The sequence below is a fragment of the Pantherophis guttatus genome, chromosome 6 (assembly GCF_059756535.1).
Source record: "Pantherophis guttatus breed Tessera chromosome 6, ASM5975653v1, whole genome shotgun sequence".
NCBI lineage: Eukaryota > Metazoa > Chordata > Lepidosauria > Squamata > Colubridae > Pantherophis > Pantherophis guttatus.
Genome location: NC_142068.1, coordinates 28153850 through 28179017, shown reverse-complemented (window position 1 = coordinate 28179017; position 25168 = coordinate 28153850). Strand labels below are relative to the sequence as shown.

The following is a 25168-nucleotide window of genomic DNA, read 5'->3' as shown; positions in this document are numbered from 1 at the left end:
ACATGGTAAAATTGCTTGAAACATTTCTGGAACAAGCCATTATTTGGGTAACTACTGTAGTGTTGTCATGGTTTCAAATGGACTTCTTGCACCCGTTAAGAACAGCAAACAGTCATTTGAAAACTGTAAGCTAAAGATACACTATTTCTGTAACTTTACAGACTTATCTAAATGGTTGATATCCAGAGTTGGTATTCAGCAGGTTCTGACCAGTTCTAGAGAACTGGTAGTGGAAATGTTGAGTAGTTTGAAGAGCCAGTAAATACCACTTCTGACTGGCCCCGCCCCCATCTATTCTCTGCCTCCCGAGTACCAGCTGATCATGAGGAAATGGGGATTTTGCAGTAACCTTCCCCTGGAGTGGGGTGGGAATGGAGATTTTACAGTATCTTTCCCCTGCCACACTCACCAAGCCATGCCACGCCCACCAAGCCACGCCCACAGAACCGGTAGTAAAAAATTTTGAATCCCACCATTGCTGATATCTTATACAAACTTGTCTGATTTTCTCTCCCATTGAAGAGAAACCAGATCTAGAAAGAGATACTGTAAGGTTTGGTTGTCCTTTAAAGCAGCTTATTACCCTTTGAGACAGTGTTTGTGGATGAATCAATGTAAAATTTAAATAGTATTGGTTGTGTAGAATTAACTATGGAAATATTTGCTTTCTTTCAATATTGAGCATGATCTAGTGAACCCAGGATGGGACTGTGAAACCAATCAAGTTTCAGGATCCTATTACATTCTGGATTAAATTGTAAAATAAAAAAGCTGATGTTGGAAACAGCTAATTTGTTTTTTGGAGAACACCCTGAAGTTGCTTAGGGCAAAAAGAGGTTTCAGCGGTATTCCTACATATAAATATAGGTAAATGGGAAAAAGTATTGTGCTCAGTGGTACTACGTTTATCAAAGTTCCAATATTAAGAGTCATTGTTAGCAGGGTGGCGAAAGGCAAGATATATATCACCCACGTTTGTACAGTTTATATCATATAAGAACAGAACGCAAATAAAACAAGAAGTTAGTTCAAGATGACAATAATTTTACAAAGCATATATATATATATAAATGTCATATCTATAACAAGTACTTATTACAAGTGTGTTTGGCATACAGGTTTTGAATGCACAGAGAGCTGGGTTTAAGGCAGCAATTGTTCACAATGTTGACTCTGATGACCTCATTAGCATGGGATCTCAAGACAGTAAGTACAGGTATTAATTCTCTCCTGTTTGAAAACTATTCTGTTTCTCAGTGGTGATGGCATATCATCTTTTTGTTCCCATAAGAATTCCAACAAAAGAAAAAAATTCTTTTTTTAATATGAACTTCATAGACACATCATTACAATCAAATGAGGACCCGGTTTGTGGGGACAATACACTGACTTTGTATAAAAAAGAACACCGCTGTGGGGGGGGGCGAAAGCCCTACTAAGCAGGTATATACAAAAGTATGAAGGCTATTGCTTAACGCATTGTAAGCCACCCTGAGTCTCCGGAGAAGGGCGGCATATAAATCGAACCAATAAATAAATAAATAAACACAGATGTATTATGCCAAGTACACAAAGACGCTCTTCTATCTTTTAGCCTGTGAATACAGATAGTTTACTTAACATTAAGATTGGAATTGGGACTGGAATTTCCTTCACTAAGCAATGTGGTCATAATGCACAATGTCACATGACTGCACTGATACAGCAGTTCCAGCAATCCCCAGTTACTATTGGTAAATGAATCTCTTGTCAGTCACTGAGGACTTCACATGACTGCAACTTTCAATTTCATGATGGTTCCTCCATTCATTTTGTTTGTGGGAAGCTGGCAGGGAATGTAGCAAATTATAATTAACAATGGAATGATGTGACAGTCAGAAATCCAGGCTGGTTGCCAAACTCTGAGATCACAATCATGTGACCATGGAGACTTTTAGCCTGTGATGGTCGGAACTTTGAGCACTGGTTGTAAGTACCACTCATTCAGCACCATTGTAAATTTGAATGGTTGCTGAACGAGTGGTCATTAACTGAGGGCCACCTCGGTGAGATCAATTGTAAAGGAACTGCAGTTCCAAAAACACAAACCTGTAACTGGGACAGATTTGAAAATCTGTCATATGCCATGACAAATAGAAGGTTTAATGTGGGAAAAATGCCCAATTAAGTAAGGAATCAAAACATTTAGAGAAGGCAGGCCTTTACCCCCTCCACTGTGTCCCCACAGAGCTTTCTCCCCACACACTTACCAGGTCCTCAAAGGGCTTGGGGTCCTCCACTCCCCCATCACACAATTACCCTTTGAAGTCTCTGGACCTCATATCAGGGAAGGAAGGCAGACCACTCCATCCCTTAGTGCCCCTGGGCTGCATGGCTGGGTCCTGAAAGTGGCCGCCATATTCAGAGCAGCTCCAATTCCTTGCAGTTGCACTAAAATGGCAGCCACTTATTATGTGATTATGCTGCCCAGTGATGAAGCGATTGGCTTTGCTTCGGCACTTTCTGCAGCACTATGCAGACCATTTTAGGGAAAAAGCATATCGCTTAATTGCCGAGATGGGTAGCACATACATTTAATAAATAAATGAATATCACAGTTGGACTAGTGATTACTAGTTATCGTCTTTTTTTAAAAAAACAGTTGAAATTTTAAAGAAGATTGACATTCCATCAGTTTTCATTGGCGAAACATCTGCGAAAACTCTTAAAGAAGAATTTACTTTCGAAAAAGGGTATGTATAAGATACCTCACAAACTCTATTTACTATGGTGATATACAGAACGAAAGATTCAATTTGAGTGTAAGGATATTAAGTTTTGCTCGCTTTTGATGCTGAAATGGACAAACATTTAAATATCTTTATTTCAAAACTTTTTTATTTTCTTGTGAAAGTTATACAAAATTTGTAGACAAAGTGTTCAAATTTTAAACAAATTTATGCAAGGATTTTATATTAGCTATCTTCTAAAGTTAGACAATTTTATTTAAAAATTATGCTGGCTTTTATGGGCAATGTATGTGAACATATATAAAAGTGATCTGTAAATTTAAAACTTCAAAGAAATATAAAACCAACTAACAAGTGTCTTAGCAGAAGAAGAATAAAGTATTTTTAGACTTCCTTTTTTATCATATGCAGTATTACAGATATTCTTCTCTGTACAACTTTTTAAGTAGAATTTTTACAATAAATTGTTTTTCCTTTCTTTCATAGAGGCCATATTGTGCTAATTCCAGAGTTCAGCCTTCCTTTGGAATATTATCTAATCCCATTCTTAATAATTGTGGGAATCTGTCTCATCCTTATAGTTATATTCATGGTAGGTATAATCTTTTCTCATTATGTTATCTTAAGATTTTCTCTACATATATAAACACATTTTTTTATTGCTGAAGTCAGTTTATTTTAATGTTTATTGTTTAGTGTATGCCTTTGTGAAAAATATTGCAGGCATTATATAAACAGTACATTAGAATCTAATGTACAAAAAGCTTTTTGGGTCTTCACTCCAGTTGATGTTTCCACAGATTCAGCAGTTTAAGAAGAGCTTCCTTATGGATAGTATTTATATTCAACTTAATATGAATATAAATCCTCCTGCATGCCACATGCAAAGTTTCATTTGCAAATACTATAAACCCAAACTTTAATTAAAATATGCTTGTTGCTTCTGATGGCATATGAAGCTTATAGTTTTTGTCACAATACTTTTTCGTGGTTTGTTTTAGGAATTGGAGTAGACTAAAAGTTGAATATCATAGTAGAATATAGAAGCGAATTAAAGGTTAAAATCCTTTTTATGTTGCAGGTTAAGGGAACTATAATTCCAGATATTTTCAAATGTATCTGGAATACAAGAGTTTTATTATGCAAGTTTAATGAATCAGACTTTCTTTGTTAAGAATTTTATTTATTTTTTGTGGCCGGTGGATCATTTTTTGTGAAAATTCATGCATTTCCTTTATAAGAGCAAGTGAACAAAAAATAGCTAGTACTTAGAGTAAAAAAATTTTTTTGGTATGCTGCAAATTTATTAAAATAGTACTAGCTACATGAAGTTGAACTGGGAAGGATGTTTTTCTCTGGAAATAAATTTTATTTTCATATCTAAAAAATAATCAAGGACGATAGTACTTCAAAAATTAAATAAACAGCAAATTGCTGCAAAAAGAAGATTTCATGCTTTTTTTTTTTTTTTTTAAATTGATTTATATGCCACCCTTCTCCGAAGACTCAGGGCGGCTTACAGTGCGTTAAGCAATAGCCTTCATACTTTTGTATATTTTATACAAAGTCAGCTTATTGCCCCCACAAACTGGGTCCTCAATTTACCTACCTTAGAAAGGATGGAAGGCTGAGTCAACCTTGAGCCTGGCAAGATTCGAACTTATTTTAATTGCAGACAGCTGGTGTTAAATTACAGTGCTTTAGTCTGCAGAGCTATCCAAGCTATCTTATTTATGGATTATGCTTTTAGTCATCCCTGAATCCTCATGTTAGTTCAGAATCTTCTATCTCTTGAAACAGCTGGCAATGTAGAAAACCCCTCAAATGCTTGCTGTGATATAGGGTTCAGCAAATTGTGTGTGACTGCATATATGACTGTTCAAAGAATGGGTTATAAATGGGCAGCTTTTTTTCTCTTTGGACTTTCTGCATCCTACTTTTGAATGATTGCTAAATTCAATATTAGGCAGTAGGGCAGGTGCCCATCTTGACAGGACAAATGATAGCAAACCATAGACTCACACACTGACATCCAATTGGTAATGTTAAAAGAAATTCTTTTGAATTCAGTTGTTATGGAGTTCTCTGAGCATGGGAATGAAAATTTGAAAAACTTTCAAAAGAAAACCAGATGGACATTTAATGCATTGTATGCATTAAAGAGCAGTAAAGAACTCACTGATGTGGATTGGGATGGAGTGAGAGCTAAGTACTGTATACATAACATGACAGTCAGTTTCCAAGATTTTGTAATGAAACCCCCTTTTTTCCTTTCAATAAGCTTGACTAATGAGACTTTGTGAGAATCTAGCATTGTTGTTTAGTGATAAGAGTGTTAATGTCACTGTAAAGGGCCGTTGGTCTTACCTGAGACACCTATTTTCTGTTGGTGTTGAGAGTTTTCGACTCAGTCTATAGAGCTACAGGTCAAGAGTGATACTATGCCTGGAGTCTCGAGACACCATACAGGAAAATGTTTTTGTACCAAGATTCCAGTTACTTCCCCTTTTTAATTACTTTCTCCATATAGATAAGGATTAGGTCCAGCAGAACAAAACCCGTGTTGCTGCTGCATTCTGAGAAATAAAGTTAGAGAGGACAGGATTTTTTTTGCAATCTGATTCTTGTTAAAATTACATTTCACATGCTTGTTTGAAATTTTAGCCATCTGATCAGAACGTTTTTTAATTGCCTTCTACCTGTCCAGGCATAAGGGTGACATTTTTTGTTTTTCACTTCTCCTGTTCCTAGCCAAATACTGTATATTTAATGAATTTCTATATTCTGATTCATGAATTTCTGGGCAAACATATTTTGCTTATGCATAGTGCAGCATCTCTTCCCTTTGTGTTGTGTCTTTTAAATGAGTTACATCCTATAGTAGGAATGGGTACATATCGGTGATTTAAAGAGTCTTGGCAGCTGTCTATCAATCTTATTTATTTATTTTATTTATTATTTATTTTGTCGCATTTCTATGCTGCCCAACTCCCAAGGGACTCTGGGCGGCTTACAACAAAGAATAAAACAATGCGAACAATCCCATAATAAATGTTAAAAAGAAAAAAATTAAAACATTAAAAACTTTAAAAACGTTAAAACACATGCACTCCAATTCGTGGCTGGGTCTCGCAAGATCATTATAATGATACAGGGACTTGCAATGTGCCTCCCCCAAGGCTATATCATGTCTTCCACATAGCTGCCTTTGTTTCTCTCAGCAGGAATCATTAATAACCATAGTGCTCTTGTTCCTCTAAGTAGATTTTGGGTTCCTTCAACTTGTGAGGGACTGTTTTAAGCGTTGTTCTGTGAAACTAGTAGATCTTTTCTTGGTCTAAATAACAGAGGAGCCATATGGAAAACTTTCATCCCATTCACATAGAATGTAGAAGTATGAAATAACTATTGTAGAAGCATAGAAAGGTTAGGAAACCTCATAGGCATTAGTACTGTTTGATATGGGATTCTGAAATGACTGTAAATAGGAATGAAGTATCTGACTTCAATATTAGCATATCAGAATGGATCAGAAGGTAATAAAAATCTTCTCTTAGGATACAGATTTTACTTACTCTTTGAGCTGTAGGTTGATAATCACAAGAAGCCTGCCTGACTTTGAAAGATCCAAAGCACCCAGTGGTTAAATGACTTGACCATTAATGAAGAATTATTGTCAGTCTCCATGAAGGAATAGATGCATGTACAGGAGAAAATAAATTTTGATACAAATTTACACTTATGGTAGGTATGAGGCTTTCTTGATTTTCGGAACACATCTGGGTTAAAATTCAAGAGATGTAGTTGTATCTTATCCATACTGCCAAATGCAGAAGCTGGAGGCTGAAATGAAGCATAAGCATTCATATCTTTCCATATGAAAAGAAAATAGGAGCAGTTAGAGAGACGAAGATTGCTCATGACAGGAGAAAGAGTGTGGCAAACGTGCCAGGGAACAATTAGGATTGCAGTCCTTCACACTCATTTAAACATCCTGGCTGCAAGCAGAATCTATCAGAATGCGTAGTGGAGATTTTCTGTGGAAATACCAGAGTAATGCATCCTGTTTCAACATGACATCATGTCCCACCTGGAATATAACCATAAGAAAAGAGTTTTGAGCCAGGAATCAAATAACTGGCCTTTAGAAGAGGTGTCAGGCAGCGACCAGCTGAATCTGCTTGCTATAATGAATGTAACCCTATTTGTATACCACCAACTCGTTGCAGTTTACATAGATTCACAGAACAATAAAATCTTCATTACAACTTATTACTAAAACTGTAATAAAACTTATTGGACCCGTGTCCCTCCTGGTTGGTGCTGGCCTCCCGGGAGGTTACGCGAGGCTGGCTCCAGAGGATTATCAATGCTTCCTTGAGTGAGGGTGTCTTGCCATCCGCCTAGAAAGAGGTGGTGGTGGTGAGGCCCCTCCTCAAGAAGCCTGCTCTGGATCCGGCTGTTTTGGCTAACTACCGTCCGGTCTCCAACCTTCCCTTCTTGGCGAAGGTTGTTGAGAGTGTGGTGGCGCGACAGCTTCCTGGGTACCTGGATGAAGGTGTCTATCTGGATCTGCTCCAGTCCGCCTTCAGGCCTGGGCACAGCATGGAAACGGCATTGGTCGCGTTGGTGGATGATCTCTGGAGGGCTCGGGATAGGGGTTGCTCCTCTATCCTGGTCCTGTTAGATCTCTCAGTGGCTTTTGATATCATCAACCAAGGTATCCTGCTGCGCCGGTTGGAGGGGTTGGGAGTGGGGGGCACCGTTTTGCGGTGGTTCTCCTCCTATCTCTCTGACTGGTCCCAGTCAGTATTGGCAGGGGGGCAGAAGTCGACCCCGAGGCGCCTTGTTTGTGGGGTGCCGCAGGGGTCGGTCCTCTTGCCCCTTCTGTTCAACATTTTTATGAAGCTGCTGGGTGAGATCTTACATGGCTTTGGGGTGGAGTTCCATCAGTACGCTGATGATACTCAGCTGTACATCTCTACCCCAGGCCATCTCAACGATACCCTTGAAGTGATGTCCCGGTGCCTGGAGGCCATGCGGATCTGGATGGGGAGTAACAGGTTTCGACTCAACCCTTCCAAGACTGAGTGACTGTGGCTTCCGGCGTCCCGATATAGCCAGCTGGTGCCATCGCTGGCGAGTTATTGGCCCCCATGGACAGGGCTCGCAACTTGGGTGTCCTCCTGGATGCACGGCTGTCTTTAGAAGAGCATATGACGGCCGTGGCCAGGGGGGCTTTTTATCAGGTTCACCTGATTCGCCAGTTGCGTCCCTTTCTGGATTGGGACTCCTTACGCACAGTCACTCAGGCACTCGTCACTTCCTGCCTTGACTACTGCAATGCTCTCTACATGGGGCTCCCCTTGAGGAGCACCCAGAGGCTCCAACTGCTGCAGAATGCGGCCGCGCAGGGGATTATGGGAGTGAGGGGGTGCTCCCATGTGACACCTCTCCTGTGTGAGCTGCATTGGCTTCCAGTGGTCTTCCGGGTGCGCTTCAAGGTGTTGGTCACCACCTTTAAAGCGCTCCATGGCATAGGACCTAGGTATTTGCGGGACCGCCTTCTGCCGCTGATAGCCTCCCATCGACCAGTATGCTCCCACAGAGAGGGACTCTTCAGGGTGCTGTCAGCCAGGCAATGTCAGCTAGCGACCCCCAGGGGGAGGACCTTCTCTGTGGCAGCTCCTGCCCTCTGGAACGATTTGCCCCCGGAGATACGAAGTATATCGGATCTCCAGGTCTTTCGCTGTGCCCTAAAAACTTTTCTTTTCCATCAAGCAGGGCTGGCGTGAACCCCTCCCCCCTTTTTAGCCTTTTAAATTGTCAATGGGTTTTAGTTTGAATGTTTTAAATTGCCAAAGTCATATAATTTTTTAAAAATTTTAAATTTTGTATTGGTATGTGTTTTAGTTCTGGCTGTGCACCGCCCTGAGTCCACTAGGAGAAGGGCGGGATACAAATTGAATAAAATAAATAAATAAATAAAACTATTTTTCTACCAATTTATAAAAATCGAATATAAAGAGCAAGCAGACTTTTATGGTAGACTTTGTAAGATTATCCCTAGCAGACAATTGTTGGGTTAAAGGTTTATTGAACTTCTGTGAATCAAGGTGGCTCCCATATCACCATATACTGTATTTTCTGCTCCATAAGACACTCCCGATCATAAGGTGCATCTAGGTTTAGAAGAGGAACACAAGGGGAAAAAAATCTGCCTCTGCCTCCCAGCTGTATTCATCTGGCTAGCGTCCTTGCAGCAAACAGCCTGCCCCTTCCGTGTCTGCTGCCCCCACCTGGGAATGCTGGAGCCTTCGCCTCCGAGCAGCTGATTGGCGGTTATATCAGCCTCCCGGAATACCGCCAATCAGCTGTTCCAGGTGGCGGGGATCGCTGCCGCCGTTCACCGCTGCTGCCTGTTGCCCATATTCGCTCCATAAGACACAAAGACATTTCCACCCACTTTTGGGAGGAAAAAAGTACGTCTTATGGAGCAAAAAATACAGTAATATAAAAACAAAAATGAAACAGTTTCAAGATCTAAAACATGATCTGAATTTCTCTGTGTGTGTTGCACATCTTTGGGAACAATAGAAGTAGGTGTTACAGTGTTACAGTTACTAAATGTTTTTCTTAGCAGTTCATAACTGCTGAAAGTTTAAGCGTTATCATATTACGTTAACTGAGGATTTGGATAAGAATTTACATGTAGGAGTCTTACTGTTGTATTTTATAGTTTTATTATATTTCCTTCTTTAGGTAACTCAAAATAAATTGAGTAGTCCTATATTTTTCTTATTTTATTTTTCCCTGTCTTTCAAGATAACAAAATTTGTTCAGGACAGACACAGAGCAAGAAGGAATCGTCTTCAAAAGGATCAGCTTAAGAAACTTCCAGTACATAAGTTCAAGAAAGGTAAGTGAAATGTTTTAGAACTTTTAAAATAATCTGTACCCTGACCAGTTTAATTTTTTAAACACTGTGTTACAGCTGCAGAAAACAATTGGATAATGTTTCACACACTGAAAAACTCTAATGCTTTCAATATGGATAGCTTTATAAGATTGCTATGCAAAGCTCTTGACCGAAGTCTAGAGTAGACAAGAGCAGAACACATGTTGGAGGAATGAAAAATATGGTTGTTCCTTTCAGTCCCCTGACCCAACTTCCTCAATTAAAAACTGCTCTGTAGAAGTCACATAGAAAGAAGCATTTTGGTGGGCAGCTGGGAGAGGCACAAATCAGCAAAAAATAGTCTTTTTTTAATTTTCCAGTGGGAACAGTTTATTATATTCTACATTCTGTATTTAATCTCCAAGCTTTCTATTTAAACCACCAACTAACAGGAGCACTAAAATAGTCCTTTGTAGCCAGTGTGAAGATCTGCTAGTAATCTGAATTTTTGATTTACAAACTAATGAGTCTGATGTATTACTGGAATTGATTAAGTCTCTTTAATAATTACTTAGAATGTACCTCCATGATGTAAGAAAGCAGGATGTAAATATACTACAAATAAAACATAAAAATGTTTCAAGATAAATATTGTAATTTCAAGAAAGAAGATAATGGATTTTTCTTTATTCTATGGCTTAGAACAGCTTAATTCAATGAAATTTGCCCTCCTACATTATATGAATCATATAAATAGCTTACAAAAGCAGTTACTTGTCAGCAGTCGTGCAATAACAGCTCTTAGAAGAAATAAAGTAGTTCTTCTGTGTTTCAAGTACAGAATGGTATCTTCTACTCAGGACATTAAGGTTTTTGATGTTTGCTGTCAAAGAGAAAATAAGCTTGCTGTATACGCTGTATCTGTTTTCCCCCAGTGCTTTGACAACTGTTTGGGATTCTGATTTGCAGAATTTCCAGCTAGTATGCCAGCAGTTTCAAAAAATATGCTTCCACATATCTGAAGAACATCTTTTTGAGAAAGTGTATACTGTATTAAGTTGTCAGAAATCATTCATTAAAAAAACTGAATAGGATCTTTCCTTTGACATGTGCTTGAACTGAATTTTCTCATCGTATTTTGTAATTTTTCTTCATTGTGTACTGTTCAGGGAGGAGTGAGGATGTTAGTTTTTGAGGGTTTTTGCTCTACAACATGGCATAATTCAGGGGACCATTTGTTGCAGCTTATAAACAGAGCTATAACTGCATAATGCCACTATCAACAGAAAGAATATATAAGGCATTATATGAGCTCAAGGCAAAACTCCAGCCTGCATGTTGTTTTCCCTTGATAAATATCTTGCATTATTCATGATATTGTCAGTACAATATGAAGCAGTTATTTGGTTGAAAAGTGCATTTGACATGATGTGCAAAATTAATTTCTTCTAAGATAATGAAATTCACTATGGAAAGCTGAGTGATATTTGCTGAATAGTTTTATTTCACTGGGCTTAAAATGGACTATAAAGGATTATGAAACAGGCTAAGGTTTCCTTTTTCTTCCCTTTCCTTCCCCCCCACTTCTCCTTTCCCCTTTTCAACAAATACATAAGTACAGTAGCAGAACTGAGCCTTACACATCCTAGGTCCAATTCCTGAGTCAGGGTGGCAGCTTGGCAATTCTCATAGCCACTTCCTGTCTTCCAGAATGATACCTTTACCTGTTCTCCTCCACATGACCCAGCATATAAAAGAGATAGAGCTCCCATCACCTGGGAGCAAGGAAAAGGGGAGGAATGATAAAAGAAAATGAATGACATAATACCACCTCTTCTGACTTTATAGGCCTGTGGTAAGGGTAACCACCTCTACTTTTATGTAAGGAGACTAATCTTACAAGAAATAAATAGAATCAAAAGTCTCTTTTAAAATGAGTGAACGTTAATATTCCCTTTAAGTAGCTACAGCAAAATGGAGGAAAGAACACAAGCATTAAAAATATAGGCAGGATTTCAAGATAACTTCCAATAGAAAAATGGAGTGGCAACTATTAAGACTATACATTAACTGTAAGATTAGCTTGGTTTTTTCTCTAAGATGTACAACTACTGAGCTTGCATAGAGAAAATTTACACCAAAGACAATAAACTAGATTAAGATTGTATACAGCCACAGCAATCCTATGCAGTATTAGTAGCTCTCAATTATGAGGTCAGTTTAGTGTACAGTTAGCCTTCAATTACCATGACAATTGGAATTGGAATTTCTGTCGCTAATTTAAAGTATGACTGCACTGCTTAGCAATGGCAATTCCTGCTGTCCCAGTTGCATTGAATTCTTACATTGCATTTAATTCATAGCATACATATACATATGCTATCTTTGTTTATAGTGTCCTAGTGAGATAAAAATTGCACCTGTTTAATGTAATCACATGTTGTTTGTTTCATTGCAACTTTAAGTTGAAAAGTGCCCATGAACTCACATTATCAAACATTTAAATAGCTGCTATTTGTTGACTTCTTACGCTGCTACTTCATGTCCTAATTTAGAGAGCCACCATGCTATATTCCTTTCAGATATAGAGGGCAGTTAAAATGGGAGCCTTTGGCAGTCAATGGAGGAGTCTCTATTGATATTCTTTGGAGATAATTCTACCTTTCTGTCCTTACAAAGTGGACATAAATTAGAGTCAATGCCCATGGACACTAAAGTTGCCATGGGGACCACTCTAGAGTTGTATGCCAAACTGTGTTTCAAATCTCTAGTTAGCATCATTCAAAATTTTGGTATTTTTTATTTATTTATGCTTATAGCGGTATAATTTACATATATATATTAATTTTTCTGGCCTTCATTTAATTACTTTTAATAGAAGCAACCGCACAAATGGAACTAATTTGCATGTTACAGCTTCCTTTCTGTAACTGTACATTTTGTAGTGCAGCAGTTTAGGTAGTTTTCTCTATAAATGTTTATTATTTAGCTGTGGCAATTTGTTTCGTATTATAAAGAAGGAAATAGTCCTGGACAACTGAAGAATCATTCTCACCAAGTTGTAATTAAATGCAACTACTATCTAATCAGCCTTTGTGTTCCTGCTGCTTTGGCTGCTGAAAAAGAAAAAATTGCAGAGCTGCCCTTGTAGGGAACCACCTAGACTGCTAGAAAGGAAGCTTGTTGTGGCTACTTTTCCCTTTCCTCGCTGTAGAACAGGGGACTGTAAACTTCGCAACTTTCCTTGCCAGCTTCCCCACTGACTTTGCTGGCTGAAGAATTATGGGAATTGAAGTCCAGAAGTCTTAAAGTTGCAAAGTTTAGAGACCTTTGCTATAGAGCAAGATGGGACTTGCACCAAGTCTTAAATTGGTAATACAAGGATTGTTTCTGCCTATACGAGACAAAACAAGGAAAAACCTCTTCCCCATTACACCTGGCATGGAGAAAAGCATTCTCATATAGAGTAGATGACATCATTTGATTGTCCAAGTAAATAGATGACTAGATACAGCCCCTAAACCAGACCTAATTCTTTACTTCCAGGGCAGCTCAAGAGACATTAACTTTTTGGACAGATAGAAAACTATAAATGCCTCCCCCCCTCTCCCCCCTGCCTCCCTCCCACCCCACCCTCCCACCCCAGCATTGGGAGTAGTAGTGTGTTTCTTTGGTGTAGATTTAGAATGGTATAATTTCAGTTTTAAAATGACTTTCAGAAAGAGTTACCGCGTCCTTTTCTTTTGCTGCAATTGATTGGATCAAATTTTCCTGTGCGCTGCTCCCACTATCCATCAATGGGTTAACTTCTTCAGCCTTTGGCAATAACTGAGTGAGAGCTCAATTTCCCTTTCCTGTGGCCCTGCCACGCCCCCAATCCCATGATCCCCCAGTCTTCACTCAGTTATTGGCAAAGACTGAAGTGTCCATTAGAGCTCCAGGCTTCAAAAGCCTATTTTTTCTTTCCCTTCATTAGCGTTTCCTTAGGTTTTTATTTTATTTTTGACTAGTTGTTTTTTTTTTTCTCACGGTTCCCTGCCTCAAAAGCCGAAACAGGAAGATCGGCTCAACAGCTGAGAGGCGGCGACGTTTTTCGGCCGCCCACGCATCCCGCTCGGCAGAGGCTCTCACCAGCCCCCTTTACAGCAGCGGGGGGGGAGAGCGAGCGGAGACATCTACCCTCACTAGCGGGGTCGGAAGCAAGCAGCCGGCGGAGCAGCGAAAGGACAGCGGAGAGCGGTAAGGCAAGCTGCCGCCCCCTCCCAGCGCCAGGAAATTCCCGGAGCTGTCCCTCCTTGAGCGCGGCAGGCGGTAGGACCCTCGGGCCGCCGCCGTGAGTCCGCCGCCGGCATAGCCCAGCGCAACGCACGCGGCTAACAGGGGAGCAGCGCGGGAGGCATCCGCCCCCCCCTTCGTTGCCGGAGCCCTTGGGGCTGATTTAGGCTGAGCGCGGCAGGCGGTAGGACCTTCGGGCCGCCGCTGTGAGACCGCAGCTTCCCCAGCCTCGGAGTCCAAAGCCACGTGCTCCCGCCATCTTGGTGGACCCCCCCCGGGCCGCCATCTTGGTTTCATCTTCACGAGGCTAGCCCCTCCCAGAGTGGCAGTTGGAGGCCCTCACCCAGCGGCAGGGCCATCTCAAGGAGCGTTTCGCTGCAGAGGGATTGGGGACCCTCAGGCTCCATCTCCCTGGAGGCACCGGCGATTCATTTAGGGCACAGCCAAAGCAACCTCCCTGAGGGGCTAGGATGGCAACCATGGCCATGTCTGATGACCCTTTCTCATCAGACCCAGAGTTAGAGGCAAGCCCACCTCGCAAGGAGGCTAGAACCTCAAAAAAGCATTCAAAGAAGCGATCCTCCAATCACAAGGACCGCGGGGGAAAGGAGCCCCAGTTCCAGGACAAGGACGCTGCAAGGCGCCACAAAACCCTAGAGCGCCTCTGTGCTAAGGCACAGATGGATAGAGCGGCAACACCGGCCCAGGAGCCTGATTCTCCCAGGCCCACCCCCCAAGCACGTGCAGAGGCGAGCACCGGCATCACAAGCCTGACAGAGCTGACCCTAACACCGGCAACCCCGAGCGCAGCTGGGGTCTGCCAGGAGTTACCACGGGCCAGAGGAGTCTCTCGCTCATTGCCGGATATTCCGTTGTCAGACTCACCTCACTGGCGCCACCGTGGGGCAGAAGCAACATTCACACCAACAGCAGCTGGCCTCCGTGCCCCAGAAGGACCCCTCCCAGCCAATCAGCTAGACTTCCAGACCATGTTCTCAGCCGCAATGTCTTCCTTCCTGGCTGCAGGCTGGCAGCAGGCTGCAGGAGGGCCCCCTCGCCAACTACCAGCTCAGGGGGCGCCCCAACAGCAACAGGCCAGGCACCAACAACCGCATGCCCAGTCATCCTCGTCAGAGGATTCTGACCAGGCCGAGGATGGCCCAGAGACCCTCGAGTTTTCAGAAGACGAGGGTCTGAGGCCAGATTCTCCGGCATTCACGGGCCTGTTTCGTCCAGCCCTATTCAAGTCGCTCCTGCACAAGGCGCGCCTCACAACCAATTTGGGCGTGCCTGGGGACATCTCTGCGCCTAAACCCGCGGCCGCGGGTCCCCAGGATGCACTCTTCAAGTCCTCCAAACAGGAGAAGGACTGCATCCCCTGCCCCCAGCTGTTCTCGGACGTGATCCAGAACCCCTGGGGACAGCCAGCCTCACTAACTACCCCGAGCAGCCTGGAAAAGAAACTCTACTGCTCGGCCCAGGAATTGGAGGACCTTTTGGCTCTACCATCGGTGGACCAGCCAGTAGCCTCCCTGTCTTCCTCATCGATGGTGTCCACGGATGCGGTAGACGGGCTCAAAGCTGAGGACAAGAGGACGGAGTGGGCCCTCCGTAAGTCTCATCAGGCAGCGGCCTGGGCAGTCAGGACGGCAACGGCGACCTCCTTTTTCAACAGAGCCACCCTCATCTGGCTACGCCAGTTACAGGAGAGACTGCCCCCGGAAGACACGAGGCTACACCAGGACTTGAATAAGATCGTAGCCGCCACCGAATATGCCGCGGATGCATCCCTGAATTCCGCCAAATTCGCCTCTAGATCGCTGGCTTCGAACATCACAGCAAGGAGGCTGTTCTGGCTTCGCCCCTGGAAGGCAGACCTTAAGGCCAAATGGAAGCTGGCCGCAGCCCCGTACAAGGCTCCAGACTTGTTTGGGGCAGCCCTGGATCCACTCTTGATCGAAGATAAGGATAAGAGGAAGGTGCTCCCATCGGCGTACCGGCGGCAGGACCGCAGATACACACCTTACTCTTACCAGCAGCCCTTTCGGACCAGCTCTGGGCCGAGAGGACCACCACCACAACGCTCCCAATTCCAAACTGCGAACAGGTACCAGGACAGATCTCAGTTCCGAGACCGCGGCCGACCCCAGCAAGCTAAACGGTCCTTTCGCGGGGCGGGATTCAAAACCGCCAGAAGGGGAAAGTGACGGCCGGACCGTGGGCCCCATCGGCGGGAGACTCCAACTCTTCCACCACCAATGGGCCCAGTCAACGGAGGACTCGTGGATTCAACGCACAATCTCTTCGGGGCTCTCCATCGAATTCTCTGGTCCTATGCCCAGTCGCTTCGTACGCTGCCCGGTCCCACAGTCCAAGGACCTCAGAGACCTTCTGGCACAGGAGATCTCACACCTGTTGGAGATACGAGCTATAGAACCGGTGCCTCACGACCAGCAAGGCTCAGGGTTCTACTCAACCCTCTTCCTGGTGCCCAAAAGCTCGGGAGGCTGGAGAGCCATTCTGAATCTCAAACGACTAAACCGGTCGGTAAAGTATCGCAGATTCAAAATGCACTCCCTCAAGACAATCTTAGCGGGCGTAAGGAGAGGGGACCTCCTGCAATCAGTCGACCTGCGGGAGGCCTATCTCCATGTGCCAATCCATCCCAGTCACCGACGCTTCCTGAGATTCGAGTTCGCCGGCAACCACTTCCAGTACCGCGCGATGCCCTTTGGACTCTCGTCGGTGCCCCGCACCTTCACCAAGCTAGTAGCGGTGGTGGCGGCCACACTCCACACCATTCCAGTGCGCCTCCTTTGTTACCTAGACGACATTCTGATCCTCTCATCGTCACACGGCCAGGCGTCCAAGGATATGGAAAAAGTCCTTCGAGCATTCCAAGACCACGGCTTTTCCATCAACTTCGAGAAAAGCCAATTACAGCCGTCATCCCGTCTTCTGCACCTGGGGGCGGAGATCGACTCGGTCAAAGGCCAAGTGTTCCTCTCTCAGGAGAGGATCCTGAGCATTCGAGACCTAATCCAGCAGGTCTCAGAAGGGGGGAGAGTGCCCCTGGTTCAGCTAGCATCACTCCTCGGGAAGATGGTATCCTGCTTCGGTATCGTTCCGTGGGCACGCAGACACTCGCGGGCCCTCCAATGGTTCCTGCTGCCCTTCCAGAGTGCAGGCAAGACCAACCTGAAGCGCAAGGTAACCATACCATCTCAGGTCCGTCTCTCCCTCGAGTGGTGGAGGTCCCCCGCACTCCTCAAGGGCTGCGAATTCCTGGACCCGGACAGACTCACACTAACCACAGATGCAAGTCTGCGGGGATGGGGTGCCCACCTACACCATCTGGTAGCCCAGGGCCAGTGGTCCAGGAGCGAACGACGCAGCAGCATCAACCTCCTGGAACTCCGAGCAATCAGGCTGGCACTACGTCAATTCCAGACTGCACTCCAAGGCCAGCACGTTCTAATCCGCACGGACAACATTTCAGCAAAAGCACACGTCAACAGGGAAGGGGGCACGAGGTCCCGCGCGCTGATGTTCGAGTCCGAGGCCTTATTCGCCTGGGCGGAGTCTCACCTGCTGTCGATCAGGGCGGAGCATATCTCGGGAGCAACCAACGTCAGGGCGGACTGGCTCAGCCGCGAACTGATAGACCCAGCGGAGTGGCAACTACACCCACGCCTATTTCGGGAGCTCAGTGCCCGCTTCGGGATGCCGGAGGTGGACCTCTTTGCGACCCCGAGCAACGCCCAGCTGACCCGCTTCATATCCCGCTACCCATCAGCACAGGCGTAGGACCACGACGCCCTACGATGCAGGTGGCCCAGGGGCCTACTCTACGCCTTTCCACCGATTCCTCTCCTTCCTCACCTCATCCGGAAGCTGCTGGCCGAGGAAGCCGACCTACTGCTAGTGGCGCCCAACTGGCCTCGACGACCATGGTATGCCGACCTCGTGGCATTATCCGTGGGTCGACCCTGGCAGATCCCTGCCCACCAGGTGGAACTATGCCAAGGAGCGGTCACTCATCCAGAGCCTCAGTGGCTACAATTGACCGTCTGGCATTTGAGAGGGTCATCCTAAAAAGAGATAAACTTTCGAATGGGGTAGTAAATACTATCCAAGCTGCCAGACGGCCCTCAACGACTCGCATTTACGAGGCTTCGTGGCGGGCGTTCTGCCGCTGGTGCTCCCAGCACCATGAGGACCCAACTTCGGCAACGGTTCAGAACATCCTCGAATTCCTGCAGTCAGGACTGGAGAAAGGACTGGCGCCTGCGACCCTAAGACGCCAGACAGCGGCTCTGTCCACGGTCATCTCATGCCCGCCCTACCAAGCGCTGTCCCATCACCCGCGCATCAGGGGGTTTCTCCACGGCGCCAAGAACTTGCGCCCCCCCACAGTGCACCGGTACCCGTCCTGGGACCTCCCACTAGTCCTCCGAGCCTTAATGGGGGCCCTGTTTGAACCCTTAGGCTCAGCTGCCCTCAAACACTTATCATTTAAGGTGTCCTTCTTGCTGGCCATCACCTCAGCCAGGAGAGTCTCGGAGTTAGCAGCACTCTCGATCAGGAAGGATCTCTGCATCTTCAGGGACTCCTCGGTGGTCCTGCGGCTGGATCCGGCCTTCATCCCAAAGGTGAACTCCTGGTTCCACCGCGCTCAGGAACTCATCCTACCGGACTTCTGCCCCTGTCCGCGCAACAGCAGGGAGAAACAATGGCATTCCCTCGACGTCCGGCGCGCCCTTTGCATCTACATTAGCAGGACGGCGGCCTTCCGTCACACGGAGGCGCTTCTAGTATCATTCAACCCGGCCTCCATGGGACTGAAGATCTCAGCATCTACAGTGAGCAGATGGATCAATGCATGCATCACCTTAGCGTACGAGCTGGACTCTAAGCCGCTCCCGGGACGGATCCTCCCACACTCTACCCGCAGCGCGGCCACATCGGCAGCCTGGGCAACGCAGGCGTCGGTGGCAGATATTTGCAGAGCAGCAACCTGGTCATCGGTGACGCCCTTCATCCGTCACTATAGAATAGACGCCTACAGCTCGGCGGAAGCGTCCTTCGGCTGTAGGGTGCTGCAGTCGGTGGTGACAGAGGAAGACTCTGGAGGCACTCAGCTTCCCGCCCATGGGGTTTAAACTTGGGTATATCCCATTGATGGATAGTGGGAGCAGCGCACAGGAAAATGGACGTTGTCTTACCTGAACGTCCCTTTTCTGGGCGCTGCGTACACTATCCATACCCTCCCCTCGTTATTTGGCTTCTGCCCAGTTAGTTTCATCTGTGTTGGTTTTCTTACTGTGGACTTATTAAAGTTATGTTACTTACCTGACACGGTGTGGTCTCCTATAACTTCGCTCAGACTGGGGGATCATGGGATTGGGGGCGTGGCAGGGCCACAGGAAAGGGAAATTGAGCTCTCACTCAGTTATTGCCAAAGGCTGAAGAAGTTAACCCATTGATGGATAGTGTACGCAGCGCCCAGAAAAGGGACATTCAGGTAAGACAACGTCCATTTTAGGTGGGTGGGAATAACTGTTCTTGTTAGGATGCCCCTTTCAGGTTCATGTAAGCTGTTGAGTTTGCTGTTTCCATTAACACATCCACTGGCTGTATTTAAAAAAAAAACTTGCATACCAGCTGAAAATCTCAGGGCACCAACTCAGAAAACCTTTTTCCTGGAGATTTGTAAATTATTGAATTGTACTGTATTTTTAATTGAAATTATTTTTAATAATTGCTAATACTTGTTAATTATACATGGACTTTCCAATATACAACATTTAATGTATAACATCCAGTCTATTTGAATTCAAAATCACTGCCAGATTATTGTTAAGAGCTACAGGCAGCTGGAACAATTATAAATATTTGATTAAGGGTGAGTGTTACATTGAATCCATTATTAATGGAGTCTGTAAAACAGAGCTTTTCATTTTGGTGGTGAATAATAGAATTAGCAGTAGAACTTACTGTCATCTATCTTTCATCTATCTTTCAAGGTTTGAAGTCATCTATCTTTCAAGGTTTGAAGGAGATTTTGAATTTGGGGGTGAATATTTTTTAGTTTTCACATTACAATCTAAGTTTAGTGTAAGATACTTTCGGGACTCCGGTATTTTTAATTAATACAGGTAGCCCTCAATTTGCGATTGTAATTAAGACCAGAATTACAATCATAAGTCATGCCAGTCATTAAGTGGTCATCATGTGACTGACTTGATTTTACTACATATTTTGTGTTGCTCATTAAGTGACTGCCACAATTGTTAATGAACATCATGGTTGTTAAGCAAACCCCAGAGTCATTAAGTGAACCAGTTATTCACAGTGGGTGTTTTTGGCTAGAGAGCAGAAGTAAATGTCAATTTCTGGCAAAAAATATTATAAATTGCATTCCTGTGACCAATGGGATGCTGCAAATGGTCATAAATGCGGACTGGTTGCTGAGCACCAAAAATGTACTCACATGACCACATTGGGAGCTGGATATTTGCACTCTGAATCTGGACCGTAAGTATCTTTCTGGGGGTCCGTTGTAACCTCAAACACTCTCTAAACCAAAGAGTCATTAAGCAAGGATTACCTGATTTAGCTAACTTCTTCTTGATCTTGTTTGATGTATTTTCTGTGTAACTCCAGTTGCAAGAATCACTTGTAAATATTATCTGTTCATAACAGTCACAGCTGCCAGTTCTTTAATTGGTGTTGGCCTTCATTCACCTTGAGTTCTTCCCAAGATCCTTGGATGTCATAATATATCGATGTATATGTGTAGATCCAAGTAGTGTGGCCTTTTGAAATTGACAGATGGAAATTTTCTCAACGCACAGGTTTTCTAAATGCCACCCAGTGTTTTTAGTATGACACCCAGTGTGCCACTAACCACTGAACTACCATAGCTGGTTTATGTCATAATACTTCAGTTTTAAGTTCATGATACTTTGAAATGCCCAATTCTTTGTCTTGCATTGTATTATCACATCAATTATCCATACTTTATTATTTTCATTCATTGAATAATAATTAAACAAATTTATATGACTTTCCAACTCATACATGGTAACACTGGTCAGCTTAGCCTTATAGCATTAAAAAAACATAAAACCCATAAAACATCACCTTCCTCTCCTTCCTCCCCCAATGGGAATGAAAGTATACTTTGCCTCAGAAGCAAGCAAACAGTCAGACACACAGCACTGGCAGCAGAAGCATTAACACATGACTCCCTTGAAGCAATTCCTGATTTTTTCCCCTCCTCCCTGCTTAGGTCTTTTCCTGATGCTCATAAGTTCTAGAGAAGCTCCCTCAAAGGCTCCTGTGTTCTTTAAATGCCTGCTGCTTTGCTCCAAATCCCTACCCTTCAGATGATTTTATTAGCTATGGTAGCGCAATAGTTAGAATGCAGTATTGCAGGCAAACTCTGCCCATAGCAAGGAATTCAATCCTAACCAGCTCAAGGTTGACTCAGTTTTTCATTCTTCGAGATCAGAAAAATGAGGAGCCAGACTGTTGGGGGCAATATGCTGACTCTGTAAACTGCTTAAGAGGGCTGTATAGCACTGTGAAGCGGTATATAAGTGCCATTGCTGTTGCTATTATGCTTAACCAATAGCAGTAGGACCATAACTGGCTCCTGGTTCTGTCCTGATCCAGGCAGAAAAACTGGAAAGATAACACTCCAGGTGTAAGAGGCAAGAGAGGCCACCTGTCATATTGCTGTACAGAACAATGCAAGTTCAGGAAACGTTTTAAGCGCTTTGAAACAAGCATTCTAATAACATGATGATAATTGTTTTTCAAGTAATGGCTATATACACTATAATTCTTCAATTTATCTGATTTAGAAGGGCAGAGCAGATGCTATTATTACTTTACAGAAATAATTGCCTGAAAAATGGAAGCTAAATAACTACTTAAGGGCTTATAGATACCCCTTATAATTTATGTTTCAGCAAACTGCAGGGTATATCACAAAGTGTAACACCCTAGTTCAAATATAACTTGATTTCTATTGCACTAAACTAATGGTCATCTTGTTTGACATTACTTGCACATTTCTACCATTCCCATCTTAGAAATATAAATTCTCAATTAACACTTTCACATTAATGCTGCTTATACTTACTGTGAAAATACATTGATTACATTGTGTGTAAAAGAGCTACAAGAATAATATTGGTAGTTTATAATCTTAATTATAATGCTTTTTGGATGCTTATAGACCTAATTGCCTATGGTAAGTGAAGCATTTTTTTTCTCTTGTACATGTAGTTAGCCAAATTTCTTGCCACTTCACAGTATTTGCAGACTTAACACGTACTGTATTTTTCAGAGTATAAAACGCACCGGAGTATAAGACGCACCTTAGTTTTTGGGGAGGAAAATAAGAAAAAAGCTGATTGGCAGGTGGATCGGCCTTTTTTCTGCCTCTGAAAGCCTCCAAAACACAGCTTCAGAAAAAAAGCCTCTGAAGCTCTGTTTGGGGGCTTCTTTTCTGAAGCTTCTTTTCTGATGCTTTTTTCAGCCTCTGAAACCTCTGTTTAAGAAGCTGGGCGGGGCTACATTCGGAGTATAAGATGCACCCAGATTTTCATCCTCTTTTTTTGTGGAAAAGGGTGTGTCTTATACTTTGAAAAATATGGTACTTAATTTAAAAAACAGGTCTTTAGGTTTTTTCCCCAACAGATTTAATTGGGAAGCGTAAAGACAGAACTTACTCTCCTGTTAATAGTTCAGTTGTCGGTGCTAAAATACCAACTAAGTTGCTTATAAAATTGTGTATACTAATCTCCCAGAGGAAAAAAAACGTGATTGTGGAAAAATGTAACACAAAAAGTATTGTAAGCTTCTTTAATCAGAGGCATTGCTATGGCATCTAAACAAAGCAAGCCTAGGTAATCCCTGTGGTTCCCGGCACGAAGAAGTTGTACCTTAGAAAACCTAGTTCAGAATTAGCTCTTTGTGATACTGTATTTGGCAAGGGAGGAGCCAGAATTGCCATTTGTTGAAGATAAGATTTCCCAGGGCACTAATGCAAAATCCATTAGCACCAATTATAGCTGGTCAAACCATGTTGACACTGAACTGAAGGATTAACTATTTCTGCTGCTTTATTTCATATTTAGATGGCAGATTTGAAGGAATCTAATTTGGTGTTAGGCATTCCTTCATTTTCTTTCAACTATAACACATTCTGATTGCCTGCAAACTTTATGCTTTTCTTTGCATTCAGATGAGACTAATAATTAGTGAAACTTTTTAGAAAAAAAGAGAGGGATTCTTTCATCTCCCAACTGAATTTTTGTGTTAAATCTGAGCCAACAAGTTCTAGGCTGTATCTTGGCAACACTGAGACTTCTTGTATGGCATAAAAACTAGCTTTCGTGGTGGGTGGAACGGGGAAATATCCTGACAGTTATCTCACAGTAATGAGACGAGGGAACTCGAGCATTGTTAGTATTTAGGATGAGAACGTCTGTGAATTGTTATCGGCCTTAATTTCGGTGAACTTTTTTTTTTCTATATGTATACTTGCACTACAATTTCTGCTGTGCTTCTGGTGGGATGCAAATATCTTAATAATTAGATTACTCATTCTACAGAGAAATAGCCACCCTGCCTCTGATTATAACTCTTTAGTCTCATTAGTTGCGGCTCTTTTCCTCCTTAATACAGTACTTCTAATGTTTTGCTAGATCTGTTTATTACAATTTTAATCTACTGATTCTAGTCCTGTCCTCTGTAACAACAAAGGCGAATTAACATCTTAGAGCTAAAATGTCTGGAGTTATCCACATCTTTCTGGTCTTCATTGGGCTTGTTTTCCAGACTGCTCATCAAGGTTCCTCTTTGTGACATGTTTCAATTTATCAGCATCTTTCTTTCAGTGTGGTAAATTTGACATATTTCTCTGACTGAAGTCTGATTAACAAATTATAGTTGAATAACTGTTTCCCATGAAATACAGTCTGTGATTGCACTAATCGACAAAAATTAATAACAGAGTCACCTCATGTTCTGTTTGGAATATCTTAAATCATTTTCATATCTACCGGTGGACCTCAGTTAACAAAAGTAATTGGGACTGGAATTTTCAGGGTTAAACAATATGGTTGTAAAGTGTGATATCACATAGAAGTCTAGCAACAGAAATTCTGGCATTCCCAATTGCCATTATTAAGCAAATACCAAGACATTGTTAAGCATGACATCACATGACTGCCATTTGCAACTTCTTGTTGTCTTTCTCATTGACTGCTTGTCAGAAGCCAGCAGTGAAGATCACAAATGGCAATCATATGACCACAGGATGCTGTGATGACTGGAACTTCATTCAACACCATCATAAGTTCAAACAGTTATAGATGAATGGTTGTTAAGTGAAGACCATCTGTGTTGTCAAGACCCCATGTAAATATGTATTCATTTAGTCCAATTGTTTATTAAATCAGTTTATATGGCCACCCTACTCATGAATTCAACTATAGTCTGGGTTCCATTTTTAATTTTTGATAGCTCAATTAAAGCTTATACTAGATACAGCTCATTGTTCCAACCTGCCAATATCATTTTGAGTCATGTTTGTTTTCTATATGGTGAGCTCACCCTCCTGGCTTAATGACAACTGCAGATTCAGTAGCCACACAATTTACTCCCTCATCAAAGTCACTTAGCTGCCTAGATAATGAAATTTCTGGCACTTTGGGATGGCCCTGTAGTCTGTTAGCAGAACAATACTGCGGATGGCAGCAAACCTGTATCGCCTGAAAGCAAATCTGACAACAGTGTCTTTTTAGTGCCCTAAAGACTAGAATTCTCTATATTCCTTTTTGAGAATTGCTTTGGAAATCTGGCCAGAATCTTCAGCCACAGCAAATGAAAAATTGAAATGCTTCTTAGATTCTTGGCCAACCTTAATTCTTTCTTTTTCAATTTTTATGCCACATTCCTCCATTAAAAAAAAAAAAACACAGCTATTTGGAGGGAGATCCCCCCCCCTTAAATATCATTTGCAGAGAGCCATCTTGATGTAGTTGTTAAGGCAGGAACTATTAGTTCTAGTCCTGCCTTAGACGCAAAGACAGATGTGTGACCTTGGGCCAGTCATTTTCTCTCAGCCCTAGGAAGGAGGCAAGGCACTTCTGAAAAACCTTGCCAGGAAAACTGCAGAGACTCATCTAGGCCATCGCCAGGAGTCAAAAAAAAAACTGACTTGAAGGCGACTCAAAGAGAGCAAATG

General features: G+C 43.1%; 1 protein-coding gene across 4 annotated transcripts in view; it reads left to right on the top strand.

Moving 5' to 3' along the window:
* RNF13 (ring finger protein 13) overlaps positions 1 to 25168 on the top strand; it is a 50078-nt gene that overhangs the window by 20676 nt on the left and 4234 nt on the right. For 3 of the 4 annotated variants that reach the window (XM_034439254.2, XM_034439253.3, XM_060682984.2), the window contains 4 exons: positions 1119 to 1206; positions 2642 to 2732; positions 3216 to 3321; positions 9555 to 9648. In XM_034439254.2, the coding sequence (XP_034295145.2) occupies positions 1119 to 1206; positions 2642 to 2732; positions 3216 to 3321; positions 9555 to 9648 (379 nt within the window). Of the gene's footprint in view, positions 1 to 1118; positions 1217 to 2641; positions 2733 to 3215; positions 3322 to 9554; positions 9649 to 25168 lie in introns of those variants that run through there. The other variant, XM_034439255.2, reaches the window with a different exon arrangement.